General features: G+C 40.6%; 1 protein-coding gene across 3 annotated transcripts in view; it reads right to left on the bottom strand.

Annotated features, from left to right (window-relative positions):
• The window catches only part of NLK (nemo like kinase), a 150,442-nt gene that overhangs the window by 57,082 nt on the left and 73,363 nt on the right, over window positions 1–19,997 (bottom strand). For all 3 annotated transcript variants that reach the window (XM_006138584.4, XM_006138583.4, XM_075904850.1), the window contains exons 2-3: window positions 14,321–14,450; window positions 6,616–6,671 (exon numbers count right to left, since the gene is read on the bottom strand). In XM_006138584.4, coding sequence (XP_006138646.2) covers window positions 6,616–6,671; window positions 14,321–14,450 — 186 coding nt within the window. The remainder of the gene's footprint in view (window positions 1–6,615; window positions 6,672–14,320; window positions 14,451–19,997) is intronic.

Below are 19,997 nucleotides of genomic sequence, written 5' to 3'. Positions count from 1 at the left end.
AGTGATACAAAAGGGCCCAGAGCTCCCATCTATCACCGCTGCTACTACAGTCATAGTGGCTAGAGTCCTGACCCCTTTAAATCACTGCTGGAGCACTGCGAGGCACACTCTGGGCAGCACTAAGGGGAGGGTGGCACACCATGGTTCTGGCAGTGCTGAGGACCAGCTACCCCAGCCCCACCCCTTTCCACCCAAGCCCCCGCCCCTTCAAGGTGCGCAGAGCAGACCCTCCCGTCTTGCCCATCGGCCCCACTGTTACCATGAGCAACTTGCCCAAAAGCACATTCCAAAATGGTGACCGAATCAGGAATGGAACCTAGGTTCTTCTTTCTACCATGCCTTTGACACATGCACTGAACTTGCTGTTGCATGCATCAGGTGCTGACTGTGCTTATTAATGTAGTCTTAATAAAGCAAATACTCTTCGAATCACAACATGCTGCCCATATCTTTATACAATACACAATCTCAAACTCTTAAATAATTAAAAGCTATAGCTGGTACATGATGAGGGGAAAAAGCCCTTTAAGCTTTTCCACAGACACTATCGAATACCATACCACTACTGGTTGACAAATTAGATGCAATGGCGTGAAAACACAAAAGCAAAAAGATACCATGGTCTCCATGGTATTTGTTATTATTTCCAACTGACTGACTTTTTCCTCAGCTAAAACTACAAGTGCAACACCCTACAGGCACATATACTGACAGTTCTGAGATTTCTCTTTCTTCTTCAGCTGCCTGAGGGAGCCATTTATCTAAATATTTCCCTACCAAAAAGATACATAATCTGTAAAACCAGCCCAAAAAAATCCATTTGGCATTTGAGATACACCCTCTGTGTAATCTATTCTAGCAGAAAATAATTCTACTCCAACAGTTGTATGCGCAAGCGGAGATGACACTTACAGTTGGGTTGGGAGCTTAGACTAATGTTACATTTGGCCTAATTAGAGATAGTTTAGTACCAGACTTCTGCTTTGCAAGATAAACAGGCCCACAGTCAAATACAAGAAACTGGGTAGACATCTTTCTGTGGTAGACTATCCCCCTGAGATGTAGCCCATGTGTTGGCCAGAGAATAGGCAGAATTTTCATTTCATCAACACTTGGAGAACAAGGAGCAGCAACCTGGCACTTTTTCCCCATTGCATTCCCCTGAAATTTGTTCCACCATAACGAAAGTCTACAGCAGTGGTCTCCAACCTTTTTAACCACAAGATCACTTTTTCAATACAAGTGCAATATAAGATCTACCTCAAACCCAAATACTCTCACACCACTTCTTTCACACCCCTTCTTTGAAACCCTGCCCCATCCCTTCCCCATGATCTCATCCTGCTCACTTCATCCCTTTTCCTCTCCCAACCTCACTCACTTGCTACAGGATGGGGTTGGGGTGCAGGCTCTTGTGTTGAGCCAAGGGGTTTGGAGTGTGGGAGGGGCTCCGGGCTTAGCCCAGGGTGGAGTATTGGGGTCCAGGAGTGGTTTCAGGGTGCAAGCTCTAGGAAGGAGTTTGAGTGCAGGGGGACTCGCATCTGGGACAGGGTGTTGGGTGCAGGTGGAGGTTCAGGGCTGGGACAGATGTTTAGGAATCAGGCTCTAGTTGTGCACTGTTTAATTGAGACAGCTTCTGGATGGTGGAGCAGTGGAATTAAGGCAGGCTTACTTCTGCTCTGGCTTCTGAAAGCTGCTGGTATGTACAACAATGGCTCCATGGCACCGTATGCTGCCTCTCATCTACAAGCACTGAGCCCACAGCTTGTACTGGCCACGGTTCCCCATTATTGATCAATGGGAGTTGCAAGAGTGGAGGCTGCAGGCAAGGACAGCATGTGGAGACCCCCTGCTCTGTCTTTCTCAGGGGCTCCAGGGACATGCTAGCCATGTGCAGGAGCAGCAATTACCACAGGGATAATGACTCCAGCCAAGACAGGTTAGATATTTTAGAACTCAATACTCAAAGATTTAAATTTAAGCATAAGAGAGAAATGAAAATTATAAAATGCAAAGACCAGTCAAAAACCAAAAATAACCCACTTTGCAAGCAGTAAAAGAAGTAACAACCACCACCCACATATGTGTTGGGTCAGGAGAGGAGAGGGAAGGACAGTGTGTGTTTGTGAGAGTGATAGAGATTAGCACTGCCAAGCTCCCTCTATACTCTTCCCTCTGTGTGGAGATAGGGTACGGAAGTGGGGGGAGGATGAACACCCCAACATCAGTACCTCCTCTTCTCCCTCCCACATCCTGCACAGCAAGCAGGAGGCAGGGGGGTAGCCCCAAAACAGAGGGCAGGTGCAGCATGACAGTGGATGGAGGGGCAACTGAAGTGACAGCACTTGATAGCTTCCTGGCCAAACCAGTTAGGATCGCCCGTCAGAGCGTCCAAGATCTATTGGCAGATCCTGATCTTATGGTTGGTGGCCACTGGTCTACAAGATGGGAGAGCTACTGAAATTCTCAGTAAACTTCACTTTAAGTGTTGAATTTTTTAGCAGACAATATTAGAACGAGTTGAAAAAATGAGAGAGGAATTTCACAAACATTTTTGCAAAATCTGAAATCCCACTTTTAGTTTTATTTAAATATTTTGAGCAGATGCATGGAGGAGGGGGGGTTGTCCAAAAATGGAACATTTTTTCACTAAAAAAAATTAATCTTTATTTTTCCAATTTCTTTTTGGAAAAATTCAAGAACTTCAAGTTGATCCAATATATTTTAGAATTCATGTGAAACAGAGTGACAATTGTCCCTCATGCTTCATGAAAATTGGCTCATGAATATAAATACCCATAACTTAGATGCTCCGAACAAAATTCCCCGTGTAACCTATCCATTTTAATGTTATAATCTGTTGGATCTATATATCCTATTTTGGCACATGTATCATTCTTGTACATGAAATTAGAAATATGAAATATGAGGCTGTTTATAGTTTTAAATGTGCTAATGAGAACTATTACTGTCTCCTCCTAAGCCTCAAAAACTGGGCGATCAACTTAAATTGTAAACAGCTTTGTTTGTCCTGTAAGTCTAAAGGTGATTGTCTAGTACAATATGTGACCATGCCACCTTTTTGACCAGGCAGTTTTCCATGGAAGAGAGAATGTAGACCAAAAGATTCCCACACTGGGGAGAAGACTAAGAAATGGGAAGCTATTAGTCTTTGTCTTAGGCTGGTCTAGAAAATCCTAGAAGGATACAAAGGGCTGGGGAAACAAGTCAAGATAAAAGAGGTTGTCTCTGACCTGAAAATTTTGCCTAGAACAAAAGCAGCTCTTTAGGATAAGAATCTCATTGTAAGTTTTTTAGTGAATTAGAACTAGCTATGTGTGGGTTTTTTTTTCTCCATTTTAACTTAGTAACTTACTTTGATCTGTCTGTTTTCACTTGAAACCACTTAAATCCTACTGTTTGTACTTAACACAAACACTTTTGTTTACTATCAGGCCCAGCGTACATAATTGTTACTTGAGGAAAACGACCGTGGGCATATTTCTCTTTTGTTGACAAAGAGGGTGAACATCCTCATGAGCTGTCTTTGTGTAAAACTTTTACTTGGAGAAAGACAGATTTGGGGGCTTATCCCTTTTGGGGGTTGGTTTCCTGGATTGGTCTCCCAGAGCTAAAGTGGTTCAGTGTCTGCACTGCTCTTCAGGGGGGTGGTAACCCCAACTCCGTGCCTTATCTGGAGGAGACCAGAGAATCTCACCCAGCAGAACAGTGTGGTAGGGACCCCCAGAGAGCAAAAAGGAGGGTGTCAGTGGCATAATCAGCTACACTGGGGAACAATCCCAAGGGTTTTTCTGTGACCACACCCAGAGCCCAAACTGACTCATTTATTTTTGAAGACTGGACTCTGAAAAGAAAATCTACGCAACTCAAGAGACAGAGAAATAGGCTGGCTCCTCAGGACCTACTAATATCAAAACATGGAGGCCTTTATGCAAGAAAGAATACATTTTCCAGAGGCATCCTAACCCTAACACCCCTCCCCCCCCCCACACACACACTTCCATATGTCTATCTGATCACTAGGAAACATTGTAACAGTAAAAGTGAGGAGAGAGTGAAAAAGTCTGTATGCCAAACAGACAAACCTGATATCATTTTCAAACTTCTGTAGTTATTAGGAACTAAGAAGAAAGCTAACTCCTGCAAAACTTCATTTAAAATCATGGTGCACAAAACTAGCCACTCGAAGTTTTAATTTATCAGAAAATTTGACAATGTTATATCACATACACACAAATCTGATTATGTTCTCCATCAGCATGTAATTTAAATGCAGTTGATGTTTTTACTCTGAATAGCTTTTCCGCAACTCTCAATCTTTCGTTTAATTGGTTTAAGACCAAATTTTAACTGTTGGTTTCATGTAGATAGATGCCCATGTTAATGGTCTTATCATTCAATTTAAAATAAAGCAGCTCTGGAGTTGACCTTCGAATCCTCTATCTTCCATCGCTATGAACTTTGTTTCTTATATCACAAGCTTCAGCTACTAAGCCTGTAAGTTTACAGTTCTTGAAAAAAAGCCAAAAAAAGTAAAATGGTGTTTCTTCCACAACTACCAGGGCTTTAAGTGCCTAAAAGTCAGCACCTTTTCAGCTAAGATTTATTATAAGACCAAAAGATTCCACTAGCAAATAATTAAAAAAGAAAACAAAACTAAAAAATGTTTCAGTTTTCCTGAGGTATAAGTACATCAGCATTGCTAGCCATCAAAATTATGATAATACAGCTGTGACCTTCTTGGTTCTACAGATTTACAATATTTTAATAAGAGCTTATATAATACCTCCAAGGTGAGCATTCATTCTGAACTCTCAATTCAGAAAAACTTTTCATTAAACTTAAAAACTTCATTGCTGTAGCTTGCATGTTATAATAGTTTGTAAGATTATACTATGCTTTAATCCTACCAATAGGAACCATGTTTATAATTGACATATAACTTTAATACATTGTTTTAAAAACTGTTTAAAAGTATCTAATCAGGACCTGTTTGTAAGATGTACAGAATACTGAAAATGAATCTTTAAAAGGCAAATATATTTTCATCTTTTAATAAAGTTCTATTATTTCATCTTAGATCATCTCTAAAACCAAAGTTTCATAAAAAGGGAGGTGGGCAGAAACACAACAACATTTAAAAGCCCTTTCTAAAAGGTCTATGAAACTTCAGTATAAAATATTAATCAAGTATCTTAATAAAATAACGTTTACATTACCAAAATTATCTGATCCTTGAAATACCATTTCCTTTTAAACCTGCAAAAATATTTGAATATTATTTGGACTCTTAAAACATTTTAAATGTTTTTGCAAAGTTATACAAATTACCTACATCAGTCAAGGAAAGGCACCTGATGCATTATTTACCATTGCAAATATGTCTAACGCCAAATAATCCCCCTCGATATTGCTTATCTGGTTTATTTCCCTATTAAAACTGCTAAAACTTTCCTAAATATTCCTAATAAATTAGCATTTTGTGTATTAAATGTATAATTTAGCCATAAAATAGTAATAGATTAGTGAGATCTGTGTAGGCATACCATACAATCTTTATTGTGATCATTAGATCTGTAAGATGGCAATGTCTTATTGAAAGGAACAAAATTATTCTTAATCATAGACATTTTAAAACCAAAATCATAATACTCCTATATACTTTTGTACAAAATCAATACTAATATATTGTGGTGATGGGCATTATACAAAAATCTTCTATACAAATGGCTAAAAATATTCTAGAGCTATATTTCATAATATTGCCCAATTATTTTACTTCTCTCCAGTATTAAGAATTTTCAACTAAAAGGTCACAGATAATCACTAAATATGTTCTCGGTACACTTAACCGCTAAATAAATAACCTCTCCCCTTCCCGCCTCTCCCCCCCCCCCCCCCCAAATAAAGCCCAAATCAGCCAACTGAACAAGTAAGAATTTGAAAATACATATGTATTTTGTTCATAGTTGTCAAGTATTGTTTCTTGGAATTAATCAAAACTGTTCCAGTGATCTGAGAAATATCCTAATGTTAGGTAATTTATTATGGTATTCCTTATTTCTTGATATAATTATCCACAACAGCTTGTGTTCTTTTCTTCTGTAAAACTATGATAAACATATATAATATCATATGACAGTTTTCTACTTCAATATGAGGCCTAAATAATGGATGTCACAAACCACTGGCTGTGTAGGAATATACCTAAAATTTCTATATTTTTGTATGAGTCATCACCACTCATGCTTTGAGCATGGGAAGATAAGCATTTATTTTTAGATTTTTATCTATGAGTTTATCATATGAGATTTAGATTTATCTCAAATACAGATCAACAAAGTCATTCTTGGAAGTAATTCTGAAGGCAGTATTTGGGGAAACCTGTTCTTCTCTAGTGAGAACATTAACAAACTCTTGCATAATCGATCCCATTGATCTCAACAAAACTATTCACACAAAGACTATGTAAATTGGGCCCAAGTTCTTTTCAATTCCCTTTATAGAGATCAGAGGTTAAATCAAACATTTGCAATTTGTAGTCTGAAGTCAATCACATATACTTCAATTTTTTTATATATATATTTAGGATACATTTCTTCAAAGTAGTCAATATGTGGAGGCTGGAGTATGTCAAGGGCGGAAAGCACCTATGGAAAAACAGGTAAGACAATTTTACCAGAGAGAAAATAAAATTCTTAGTCAAACCAAAGCAAATACTTACTAAAAAGGCAAAGTCAGGTTATATTTTAACTCTGTTTGTCTATTATTTAAAATATTTGTCACATCAATTTAAAGGACATCTCCGACAGAACAAAATTTATAACTGCTGGTGAATTAAGTTTTTACTGTTTAACCTTGGTCTGCACCATGACTTAGTCCTACCTCACAGTTGGCATAATTTACTTGTTCTTTATTAAATTAAAATACCTAACCAGACTTTCTATACCTATCTACCAATATCTTTGTCTGCAAATGGCCTCATTTTACTGGTAGGACTTTGCCTTATTCTACCCCAAAAATATTAGTCTGGTCTTCACATCTGGAGAACAACTCTATAAAAAGTGAAAAAATAGCTAACTTCCAAATATTTGTGAAGTTGCCATACAATATAATTGTAAGTTACATTGTATGGCAAAACTGTGAGATAACATATGCTGTATTCTGTCAACACACAGGACAGAAGGAAAAATTTCACACTTGCAAAACATAAAATAAACCCAACTAACTTCAGCAAGACTGTATTGCATGCAGGTGCATACAGAATTTAGCCTGTGTCTTTATTTCTCCCAACAAAATCATTTATGAAATGTTTATTTTTCATCTTGCATAATGAATACAAAACTTGAAATAAAACACAATACTAATTCCTTCTATAATTCAAAAGATGGTGTTTGTTTATAAAATAAAATGCCTGCAATCAAATTTCACTATCAAAGAGACATTAAACACACATGTAAGTGTAATTTCAAGTACATACTAAGAATGTTAAATATCGGTTAATTGAATAGTCGAGTAACCTCATGAATTCTTATTGGTTAGTCAACTATTCTATAGTCCCGGGGGTGGGGCCAGTGCCAGTGCGCTCTGTCCCCACCCCCAAGGAGCCCTCTGACGCTCCGCGCCGCTGCCTCTGATATAGAGGCAGCAGCGTGAGGTGCCAGGCAGCAGTTGCCTGTCGCCCTGTGCTGCTGCCTCGGATACAGAGAGAGCAGTGTGGGGTGGCAGCAGCCCTTGTCTAGGCTGGGTCTGAGCTCCCAGACCCTGCACAAGCTGGAACTGAGCTGGGCTGCTTGCCCACCTGGCTGTTAATACACTTTAAATGCAGAGCCACAGTGGGGATGGGTCCTGGACCCGTTACAAGCCCGGACTGAGCCGGGCTGCTGGCCAGCCTGCTAAAAAATTTACTTGCAAGGGGGGGAGGAAGGAAATGTGTGTAGTCTATAGCATCGACCGATAAGCAAAAGCTGGAAATTCTGCATCTTAACAACAGATATCCTGTTTTACACTTCAGGCAATGTTGGAGTAACAGTGCCTATTTAGAAAAAAAACAACATATCAAAACGTTCTGTGATAATGTAAAATTATGCAAAGAAGAGAACACAATTTTGAACCTTGATAACAGAAAGATAGAGAAGCTCTTCTCCCATGTCGCATTTTAGGGCTAACATACTGTTGCATAAATATTATAATTTGAATTTTAGTCAATCTATTCCTAATTTAACACATTTGTTTCTAGATTAATTCATCTTTTGAGTAACATTATTAGAGAAAAAGTTTCACTTGTTTACTATGAACATGCAATTTTCACTGCAATTAACTGCAGTTAGGGCATGAGTTTGCCATCTCTTTCCTCTCCTAGACTACTTACAAACTTCCAAATATGAGCAAAGGAGTATTTCAGAGAATTACAGCTCAAACTCATATGCCATCCTCTCAAACATTATATCCTTAAAAAAGAACAGCAAAGGAAGAGTATATAATCCCACTTCATTCATTTAGACCATTGTTATACTATTTTATTTTATTCTGCTATTCTAAATTAGCTCTTCATTCCCTTTCTTTGCTGCAAGACCATGATAAATCTTTGGAGAAGCTGACTAGCAAATCCACAAACTGCAATTTGAACTATTGCCATCCTTCGCCATGCTAAGTGTTGAAAGGTCTATGTTTGCATCCAAAAATTAAGCTGAGGTCTTTTTGCAAAGAGAGGAAAGTTAGGACAAGATGGTCAGAGGGCAATATTTTCAAAACTGATGCCTAAACTCAAACACCTGAATCCACAATTAAGACGCCAGAATAAGTGGACTGATTTTCAAAAGTACAAAATGCCCAGCAGCTCTATGCCAATGCAAGGTAGGGACGTTAAATTTCAATTAATCAGCTAATTGAACAGTTGATGGAATTTCCATTGACTGCTCGATGAGTCGATAAGGAGAGAGAGGGGCACTCGATCTACCTTCTGCACTTCTGGTCTTTGAAATATAGCAAGAGCCGCCCGCAGTTCTTGCTACATTTCAAAGGCAGAGGCGCAGTGGGGAACCCAACAGGGGAGGCAGAGGTACAATAGTCAGGACCCGGGGAGAGCGGGGATTGCTTCAGTACCCACTCACACCAGGTTCCCTACTGCATCTCTGCCTTCGAAATGCAAGTTACTAAGTATTCCATTCTTTTCAAAAACTAATGCTTTCCTTCTCCCCCCCCCCCCCCCCCCGCCGAGCCTGAACATTAGCATACAAGTGTAAGGCATCTTGGGCTCAGTATCGCAAATGTAAAAATGTGACACGCTACGCCTCTGCCTCACCTGCTCTCTCCCCCCCAGATGGTGCTGAAGGGAACCGGCTTTTAAGAAGGGGTGGGACTGGGGACTAGTCTCCTCCTAAAGTTGTCTGGGGCCAGAGTCTTTGAAGTACAACACAGCAAAGGCTGGTGGATCCTGGCCCAGATGCTACCACATTGCCTGACAGTTGACCAGTGTTGGTGTGGCTATTTAAAGGGCTCACAACTCTGGCCCCGCCAGGTAGCGTTGCAACTGGGAGCCCTTTAAATAGCTGCAGCATCCCCGGGCAGCTACCAAGCAACACAGTAGTGTCAGGGCCAGGAGCTGTGAGCCCTTTAAAAAGCAGCAATTTAAAAGGCTCCTGGCTCCAGCCCCTGATACGGTAGCACGGCAACCAGGAGCTGTGAGCCATTTAAATAAGATCCTGCTGCCTGAGCCACAGACTGGAAATTGGGTGGCACGGCAGCAAGATATAACTAGAAAGCAGCCACGTGCAGTCCGTGGACCGGATTAAAGTGTTAGGCAGGGCGGATCCGGTGCCCGGGTCTCATCTTGCCTAGCCCTGTTTTAACTCCAGCCCAACATATCACTCCATTTCCAAAAAGGTATTCATAACAGACATTAAAGTTATTCACTTTTTGAACCAACAGCCCAGATACTTACTTAGGTTGTGCCCCTACAGTGAAAAGTTTGAGAAAGCAATCACACAGAATTTAAATTCTCACAAAACCAGAAAATTACTTTGTTATGGGGGATATAATCTATGTGAGTAAGTGCATATGCACAAGATGTTTGTGTTGTCATCAGACGCCTCTTCAGATCACCTGCCAAAAGTAGCTATTATTTCTTATTCCATAACAAAAGTTAACCCTTCAGGAAGTTGCTGCACAGAAGTGATTTAATGTGTTGCCACAAGGAAATTTTTTGTAAAAGAAATTAATAAGATTTTCTTGGACTCGGGTCTCATGGAATTCTTATGAAAAGGGAGTAAAAATCTTCCCCTCTTGTAGGAATGTCAACGTGCAGACAACTTACACGATGAACTGATAAGCTTCATCAACTAGATACACTTCCTCTCCCCACCCCGCTTTGCTGCCTCTGTACCTGAGGCAGTGGGGGAGGGGGAAAAGCTGGTGTCCGTGAGGAGCTGTCTTAAAAGCTTCCTCCACATGAGCACTGGATCAGCCTGCCCCCTCTCCTGTGCTGCTGTCTCTGATAGAGACACAGCAGCATGTAGGGGAGGGCGGAAGGCAGGAGCCAATACACGTAGGGAACTGCTCTGCACAGGAAGATGGTTTTTAAACTGGTTGCCTCGCAGACCAGCTTGCGCCTGCCATCCCATGCAGCTGCCTCTGATGGGGGGCTCACCAAGAGCAGGGCAGGAAGCACACTGGCTGCCAGCCCTGCCGCTGAGGACTACTGAATAGTTGTGTAACTGCTAAAATGTCATGCGGTCACACAACTATTCAATTATATGCTATCTAGCATCCCTATCCTCTTGCCATGAGCTTTATTTTCACCAAGGATCTGGTGGAACCTTTGGCAAAAGTATGCAATTTAGGGATGTGACAGTGTAGTCAATCAAGCAATAAGCAAAAGCTTATAGGTTAATGCTACAGACAACACACATTTCTCCTCCACCCCATCCAGTAAATTTTTTTAGCAGACTGGCCAGCAGTCCAGCTCAGTTCTGGCTCGTGCTGGGTCCGGGACCTACCCCGCTGTGGTTCTGCTTTTAAAGTATATTAGGAGCCAGGCAGGCAGCCCAGCTCAGTTCCAACTCCTGCCAGGACAGGGGCTGCTGCCACCCTGCGCTGCTGCCTCTGTGTCAGAGGAGGTGGGAGCTGGTCCACGAGGGGAGTCAGTTTACAAACCAGCCACCCTTGTGAACCAGTTGCCTGTCACCCCATGCTGCTGCCTCTAATACAGTGGCAGCAGCGCAAAGTGGCAGGGGGCTCCACAGGAGTGGGGCCAGAGTGCATTGGCTGCTGGCCCTACCCTCACAGACTATAAAATAGTCAAGTAGCCAATAAGAATTCATGAGGTTAATCGATTACTCAATTAATCGATATTTAACATCCCTAATGCAATTACCAGTAAGGGAGAGGAACCCACTTCCCAATGGCTATCAGAATAAAGACAAAGAAAAACGTTAGTTTGTACAGAAGTCTATTACATAGTACAGGTTAAAACTCTAAAATCTAGGACTCTCTGGTTCGGTAACATCCGTGATCTGGCAGGGCCTCAGATATTGCTGGATCAAAGTCCTCGCTGGCCAGGTTCAGAGGCTGGGCTGGCCACAGGCAGCACATCCCCAGTGGCAGTGGGCCAGCATGCTGGAGAGCACAGCGCCAGCTGGGGCTGGAGATGGGAAGTGCAGCCCCGCCCTGGCCACAAGCAGCAGAGAAAGCACCTGTGAGCACAGCTCTGGCTGAGTTGGCAGACTGGGGAGCGCAGCCCCACTAAGACCAGCACAGCTGGGAATGCTGCCCAGGTCAGTGGTGAGCGCAGCCCTGCCCAGGCTGGAAACAGCAGGCCCTGGCACCCCAGCACGGTGGGGAGCACAACCTCGTCCCCTAGGTGGAAGCGCAGCCCCAGCAGGGCCAAGGGCAGTGAGACCATCATGGAAGCAGGGCTGACAGCCAGGAGAGGAGCCTTGACCGCCCCTGGTCCGGTAAATTCCATGGTTTGGGACCATTCAGGTCCCAAGGGTGCTGGACCAGGGAGGTTTTACTTATTCTCCTTCTGAGCGCTCTTTTGTAGAAACTTGCATAATGATTTGTAGGCCACCCCTGGAAGCTGAACTTTTGTTATAATATTTTCATTAGTTACCATCTGGCTTATTTCTAGCATCCAGTTTGTGTTTTTAGCTCCTCAGACTTAGATTGCCTCTTTGTTCTAATTGAGAGCTGTCTTTACATTGATTTCTTTGCTTAGCAACACTATAGTTAGCCAGTAATACTTACAGTGTAATAGACCAAAGACACAGACTTTCAAAATTGCTGGGGGATACTTGACCCCCCAGCTCTGCCCCAAGCCCTGCTCCCACACCATTCCTTCCACCAACACCCCAACTTACCCTGCCTCTTCCTACCCCTTCGCCACCCATGCCCCACTTCTTCCTACCTCACCCTCAATCCCTGAACCCCAGCCTCCCAAACACTGGTAAACAGCTGATCATGGCAGGCAGAAGGTGCATGGAGAAAGAGGGAAGCACTGATCCATAGGGCCGACCAATAGGCAGGCAGTGCTGGGTAAGGGTGTTAAATTGTAGTGAATTCACTAGTCTAGTAGTCAATGGAATTTCAAAGCCATAGAGCCCGTGGAACCCAGGGACTCCTCAGCTGATCCCGGGTTCCACTGAAATGCCACACAGAACCCGGGATCAGCTGGGAAGTCCCCAGCTGACCCAGGGCTTCATGACACTGCCCCTTTGAAATGCCGAAGCAGCTTTCAAAGGGGCATCACCATGGATCCCGGGGTCAACTGGGAACTCCCCAGCTGATCCCAGGCTCTGCGTGGCATTTCAGCTGACCCCAGGTTCCGCGTGGCATTTCCCCAGAACCCGGGGTCAGCTGGGGAGTCCCCAGCTGACCCCAGGATCCACGGCACTGCCCCTTTGAAAGCCAGGTTCTGGGGAAATGCTGCTTGCAATCGGGGTTAGCTGGAGAGTCCCCAGCTGACCCTAGGCTCCATGGCACTTCAAAGGGGCAGCACCGCAGATCAGCTGTGCGGTGCTGCCACTTTGAAGTACCCCTTCTTCTCTCCCTCTTTGCTGCCTCTATTAGATAGAGGCAGCAAGGGGGAAGAGAAGACTCAACTAGTCGCCTGACTATCCGATAAGCATTTGTCGACTAGTCCTTAACATTCTTAGTGCTGGGGGGAGCTGCCAGTGGGTGGTTAGCACCCACTGATTTTTCTCCACAAGTGCTCCAACCCACAGAGTTGATGCCTATACAACAGACTTATCTGGCAGAAGGGAAACTGCGAGTAAAATCTCAACTGCTATGAGTAGTATACGAACTGGTCAACTCTTTGAATTAAAAGAAACTCTCTCCACACTATCTCTAGGTATGTCTACACTTGCAGCCTATTTCGGAATAGGGCTGCAAATGTAGGCATTCGGAATTGCAAATCAAGCCCGGGATTTAAATATCCCACGCTTGATTTGCATCTTCCCAGCTGGGCGCCATTTTTGAAATTTACAAGCCCGAAATAACGGCCCTATTTCGAAATACCTGTTATTCCTCCTGCAATGAGGTGTACACATTAGTGGTATCAATAACCAAAATGGGTTGGAAGAGGTCTGAAAAAATAAAACTCATTGAAATCAGATTACAGAGTGGAGGAGGAATTGCTGGCCAAACAGAGATACGTCTCAAAGGCCTTCTTATATGTATCAAAAGAAAGTCTTAAAGCTTCTATGAGTCTGCTTTGCTGCCTCATCACACCCAATTATGAAGACAGATACTTACACTTATTAAAAAATACCACTGATCTCAAAAATGAAAATTTATCAAATATAAAAAAGAATGCAATGTCAGAACATATGTTTACAGAGCAATATCACATGCCAGAATCAAGACCTGTAATTTCATAACAACTATTTCTGTAACTGCAAGTTAATAGTTAATGCGTTGGAGAAAAGCAAGAATAAAAATACACCAACAATTCAGTAGAAAAACTACTAAGCTGAATTCAGCATTTAACCACATACAAGAGTATCATTATTAGAAACTGAAACACTCAGATGAACTGGCTAGGAAAAATAGGGAGAAGACAACACAAGGTAGTGAAATAAAGGTAATTTAGGCATAGACTCCACTATGTCAATCAGTTCAGATCAGGATGAATAAGTGGGTGTAAGCATCTAAATGTCAAGTATTTAACTCTGTGCATCATCTGAATTTTTAAATAATTCTAAAGCAAATGGATTTTTAAAAGCTGATTTAAAGAATCCCTGTTTAAATCTTCTCTTAACACTTCTACTAATATACAAAGAACTCAAACTTTACTTACATTGTCATGCTTAAAAAAACACAACATCTTCAATTCCCGGAAGACCCTTTTGCAAGAGACCAGATTTTGGAAGACATTGGGCATCTTTTTGAGTGCAACTCTCTTTCCATCTCGTGGATCTGTTACTGACCTGGAGAATAAAGAGACTGAAAGGTTAAAAACCAGTTCAAGTAAACTTTTCTAGAACAGAAAAAAAAATGTCTCAAGTTTACAATACTTTTTAACCAGGGAGGTGGTTCAAGACGCTTACAAAATGGGGAAAAAAATCATGTAAGCAAGGGGAATACAGTGTAAATTACGGTCTTTTATTAAGTAAATTCCAATCACTCTTTGGTTAGATTATGTATCTACACACATTCAACTACTCCTGGTTACGTAAGTGGCTGAGCACATGTCATGCATTAGTGAATTTAATTGTTCACCTTTAACATACACCTCTGTTTGAAGTCAGGGATCAACTGGGACCACAGCTCATGTCAGACCACAAACATTTCCTTCAACCTCCCACTAAACAGTCTATTAATATGAGAGCATTTTTCATTTATACAAATTTGCAGTGTCAAACAGTTACACCGCTTTCATTTTTTTTCCTTAAAGAGAATAGATTTAACTATTGCATGGTAATAGAAGAGAAATGAATACAGCTTAAAGATGCATTCCCTAGATCACACTGCCAAGCACAGAACTCAGGAGCTCCATTCTGATCTTGCATCTGCCACGAAGTATCTTTGTGTGGTGTTTTGAAAGCTGTGTTAAAAATTACAAGCTACCACTTTAAATTTGAAAGGGATTCCTGGTCCCGCTTGTGGAGTAGGAGACTCTAAAAGAAACATGTGATCTGGTTCCTCAGCAGTTAGTCTCCAAAAGGTAGGTAAAAGAGCCAGTCAGCAAGATGAGTTAAGCTGTACCACTCTGCCTTAGACAACACCTGCTATGTGTGTGTGTCTCTCTAAGTATTAGATTGTTGGTTAGATTTCTGGATTCTAAGAAATAAAGTAGTTTACATTGCATATTTTCAGGACAAATATTTCTATTGTTATACTCAGTTAGAAACTTTGAGTATAACACTTTGGAGAAATCACTCCAACTGGTGTCTGAGTTTACTCATCTGTAATGTGGGTTTGATGCTTACTTTTTCTAAAGGATTATGAGGATGTATATACAGCTCTTCAGAAGTTATTAACACTTGCGGGACTTCTTGCATTTTATTCTAAAGTTACTAGCCTCTGAAAATTGAGAGTTAAACTGAAAACTTTAAAGTCAGAGTGATGGGACTTTGATGCTTTAACTCCACAGTCTTCAGATTTTACAGCAAGATGAGGCCAATACAGTGCTTAATTTGTGCCAGGGTTTGCCAATGCTGGGCTCCAGCACCTCTAGACTTGACAGTTCATAGCCCTGGCACTTTTGGGCTAACTGCATCAGTTATAAATGGAAGAAAATTGCTTCAGCTCAAGCACCTATTTGCTTGTGCCCTGGCACCTCTTTCGTTACAAATCAAATGCTGCACCAACACTTCGACCACCTGTCTATCACAAGCCAAAGAATTTTACTAATTCCTCCGTCAGTCCCATAACTTCTGATTGAACTAGAGCACATCTTTTAGACAGAGACATTCAATCTTTATTTAAGGTCTTAAAAGTGATATAAAATTCTTCAATCCAACAGTTAAGGCACAAATATTTAACAACGAGAATATTTATTTCCAGTCTGAATTTTTTTTAAACTTTCTCTTTGATAAGCGAAATATATCAATCAGGATTCTTACACTTGTCATTATAAAGCATGTTTTTAGATGGCAAATTATTCTTTTAGATCCATTCTGAAGTCCTTGAAATTTTTCTAAATCAGTTCACAACTGGACATTGTACCAGATAAACAGCACTGCACTGGGAGTTCACAATCAGTTATCCACCATAACACCCAAGTCCTTTCCAGAGTCCCTCTTTTACAGAATACATTCCCCATCAGGAAAATGTGGCCTATGCTGGTTGCTCCTAGATGTAACTCTTTGCATTTCGCTATATTACAAAGCACAAATTTCAATGAGCCTAGCTTATCAAATAATTCACATCATTCTGTATAACAGGAGTGGGGAATCTTTTTTGGGTTGGGGGCCGCTGACACACAGAAAAATCATTTGGGGGCCGCATACAAGTGAGAAGTTAAAAAAAAAAAAAAGACACCCTCACTGACGTGGCCCCTGAGTGAAGAGAGAGACATTCGCCTTGTATACCAGAACCTAGTAGGGCCCAGCCTACTTGATTTTGTGTGCTCCAGTCCTGCAGTAGGTGCAGGCTCCCCAATGTGTGTGTGGGGGGGGGGGGGGAAGGAGGAGAGGAACGATACTGAGCATTGGGGGCCAGATCCAGGCAATGCTGGATGTTCCTCACCCCTGCTATATAATAACCAACTTGTCATTTACCACTCCACCAATCAGTCTGTCATAGTCAAACTTTGTCAGCAATGATTTTATATTTTCTTCCTCATCATCAATAAAGACACTTAACAGTATTAGGATAAAAATAATTGGTCCTGTAAGATCTGACTATATAGCCTTGCAATTTCAGAAAGTTAATGATTAGTTTTAAAATTAGTTTAATATGTGCTACACTGATTTTGTATCATGATGATTTTTAATCATAATATTGGGGGGCATTAATCAAAGGCCTTATGGAAGTCCACGTATATTATGACAGCATAGTTACTTTCATCAACCAAACTTGTCATCTCACTGAAAAACAATATCAAGTTTGTTTCACAACACCTTTTTTCCCTAAACTCATTTATAATTCTGTCATCTTTTAATTCTGTACTGATTGCTTTGATGTATCTCTTCAGATCACCAAAGTACGTAATAATGTACCATTGTGAGTTTACTTACAGCATTATAATACTATGTGGACAAAATTAATATTGTATTATTAAAAATGCTGCCTTATGAACTGAATTAATTTTCTTACAGTAAAACTATTATTCTGGTTTAATTTTCTAATGTCAAAGTAAATGAGCTTGTGGAAGTGAAGACGGGATGTGAAGCAAGGGGCATGATGTCAGAAAGAGGCAGCAGCAACAGAAGACAGAAGTAGTGAAAAAGAAAAAGAACCACTCGCAACTGCAAAAGTCACTGGCTTGCACTATTTATAAAAGAGCAAAAGTAAACTTTAGACTGACTTTTTCTTGTCTGCCAAGAGGAAGTACCTTATGGCTTTGGGAGGGAAATCTGTCAAATCTCCAAGCACCAGGTATGACAAAAATTATAATTTAGAGTCCAATGACATTGGGTGGAAAGGGCTGCAGTGTTCTTTTGCATCAGGTTCCACTTGTTCAGAGTTCAGGTAAAATGCCCAAAGTATCTTTTAACAAGAATACAACAGGCAGGAGAAAGCCCCATTGCAATTAAATTTGATGGAGCTTTTACCTGATTCAACTTTATGTCCATATATTACTCAAGAATCCTGTCTTCTAGACAAAAATGTTGGCCTTAAAAGTATCATCCATTGACAGTGCCATTGGTTTCTGTTGGAGAAATGAAGTTCAAGATACTCTGTGGACAGAAACCCAAAACAGATGGCTTCAAAACAATATTAAGAATCTGCATTTTCTGTCTTTTTTCCTCTAACACACCAAACTCACAGGTTTCACTAGGGAACAGACAGAGGAAAAAAACAACTTTTTTTTGGTTGTGTCTCTATACATGAAGTACAGGAAGAGCATATTTTTAAATGGGCAAAATTTGCTTACACCACACAATCTGCCCACATCAATAGCTGGTAAAAAGTTTCCTTGAGGCCAAACTTAAAAAAAAAAAAAAAAAAAATTCAGACAGCAAGTCAAAAAATGTCCATTGTCTGCACAAATTGATCCTCATTACTGGACAGATTACAACACCTCTTCTTATGTTTACCTTACTCCACACATTCCCACTGACATCAATGAAACTATTTTCAAAACAGAGTACTAAAATGTGACTAAGTAGGGGTTACAATTTGGGCCTATAGCTTTAACTTTACACCAAGGAAAAGGCAAACCTTATCCATCATTAATTTGAAATAATGTATATCAATATTAAGAGGATGCAAGTTGTTTTTGAGTCAAACATTTTTCAAAAAAAAAAGAACTATGTTCTATTTCACTATGGAGTCCCCCTCTACTGAATTTTACTATCCCTATTATAAACACTGTATTATGTAGTCTGAGCAAAAATATACACACTCTACCAACAGTATCAAGATTTAATAACCCATGAGTTTTAAATTCTACGTAGAACTGACCTGCCAGAATTGTTCTTTACAGTCCTGATCCTAGTGTCAATCCACGCTTATGCACAGTCTCACCAAAGTCAACAGTACTTCACACAGGTACAGGAATCCAACAATAGGATCTATTCTAAACTTCAGTTACTGTCTAGCTCAGAGTGGCCACTCTCAAAATCCCAGAATATGAGACATTTCATCACTTTCAGAAGTGGTATGAGCCAGCTGAATTTGGAATTAATTTTGGTAATCTAAACACTGAAGATTCAGAATATTTTAAATACAAGCATTCCAATATCTATGGATGATACACACATAAGTAATTATACACCCTGACAGAATCAGTATTCCATTTTTCTCAATCTACTGCAGAACAAAGACTTGTTCACTGATTGATGCTAATATGGTATTCAAGCTACTATGGCATGTGCTGTACATATGGATAAACATACAGCTACCAGCTTGGCTTCACATTTCATAGGGACACCCACACATTTCAGAAAAAAAGTAGAAAATGAAAAGACACTGACGTGCACATGAAGTGGAGTTAAGTTTCTAAATAAGTTATGCAAGTAAACCAAGCTGTATCTTAACTTTGAGTTTAAGCACCAAGTTATCTTCAAGGAGGCAGACCAGTATAACCAGAAAAAAAACCAAAAACCCTTAAGTATTCTCCTCTCTCTCAAACGTACATAATCCTCTTTCACAGTGGCACAATGGGCTGCATTAACTAGAATCAGATAATACAAAGGAAATTATTAGAAGATTGCCTAAAAAACTTCTAATTATACACAATACTACTATCGGCAAAATCTGTGCTGGTTACAAATTAGATTCTTGTACTATTTGCAGAGAGAGTTAAAATGACTACTTACAGAAAATGTACTCATTTAGGTCCCAATTTACAATCACTGATAAATTTTAAATTCATATTCATCTACTACTACTACTACATTTCTTCTTGACATACCTGAACATGTTCTTCATAAATTCTCTCCACCTCAATGAAGTTATATCAAGAGTAATAAACTCTACATACAAATGCTCAGGCACAGATTCAGAAAAATAACTGAAAGTAAATCATGTTCTGTCTCTCTCTCTATTAGCAAAATGACATTTCACAGAGGGCCTTCATTCTTCCTTTCACAAGGAAAATGATGACAGAACAGCTCAAGTAGTGAGAATTTGGAAAGCTTATTTATTTGCTAATCTGTGTACAGTGGTAGGTTGTATCATCTCAGGAGGCTGCACCATTGTTTAATAAAACAGAGAAAGGTTTAAGAAGAATGCTATGCCAGGATTAGCATCCAAATCCAGTTGGTTTTTAGTCTATGCTTATAATCATTAAAGCAATTACATGAAATGCATGCATGCTAGTAGTTTAAATCCCCACCTTTATCCAAATGTCACTGCCATGTTCT

This window comes from Pelodiscus sinensis, chromosome 21 (assembly GCF_049634645.1).
Source record: "Pelodiscus sinensis isolate JC-2024 chromosome 21, ASM4963464v1, whole genome shotgun sequence".
Lineage (NCBI taxonomy): Eukaryota > Metazoa > Chordata > Testudines > Trionychidae > Pelodiscus > Pelodiscus sinensis.
Note: the sequence above shows the minus strand (reverse complement) of the source record. Positions and strands in the feature narration are given on the sequence as shown.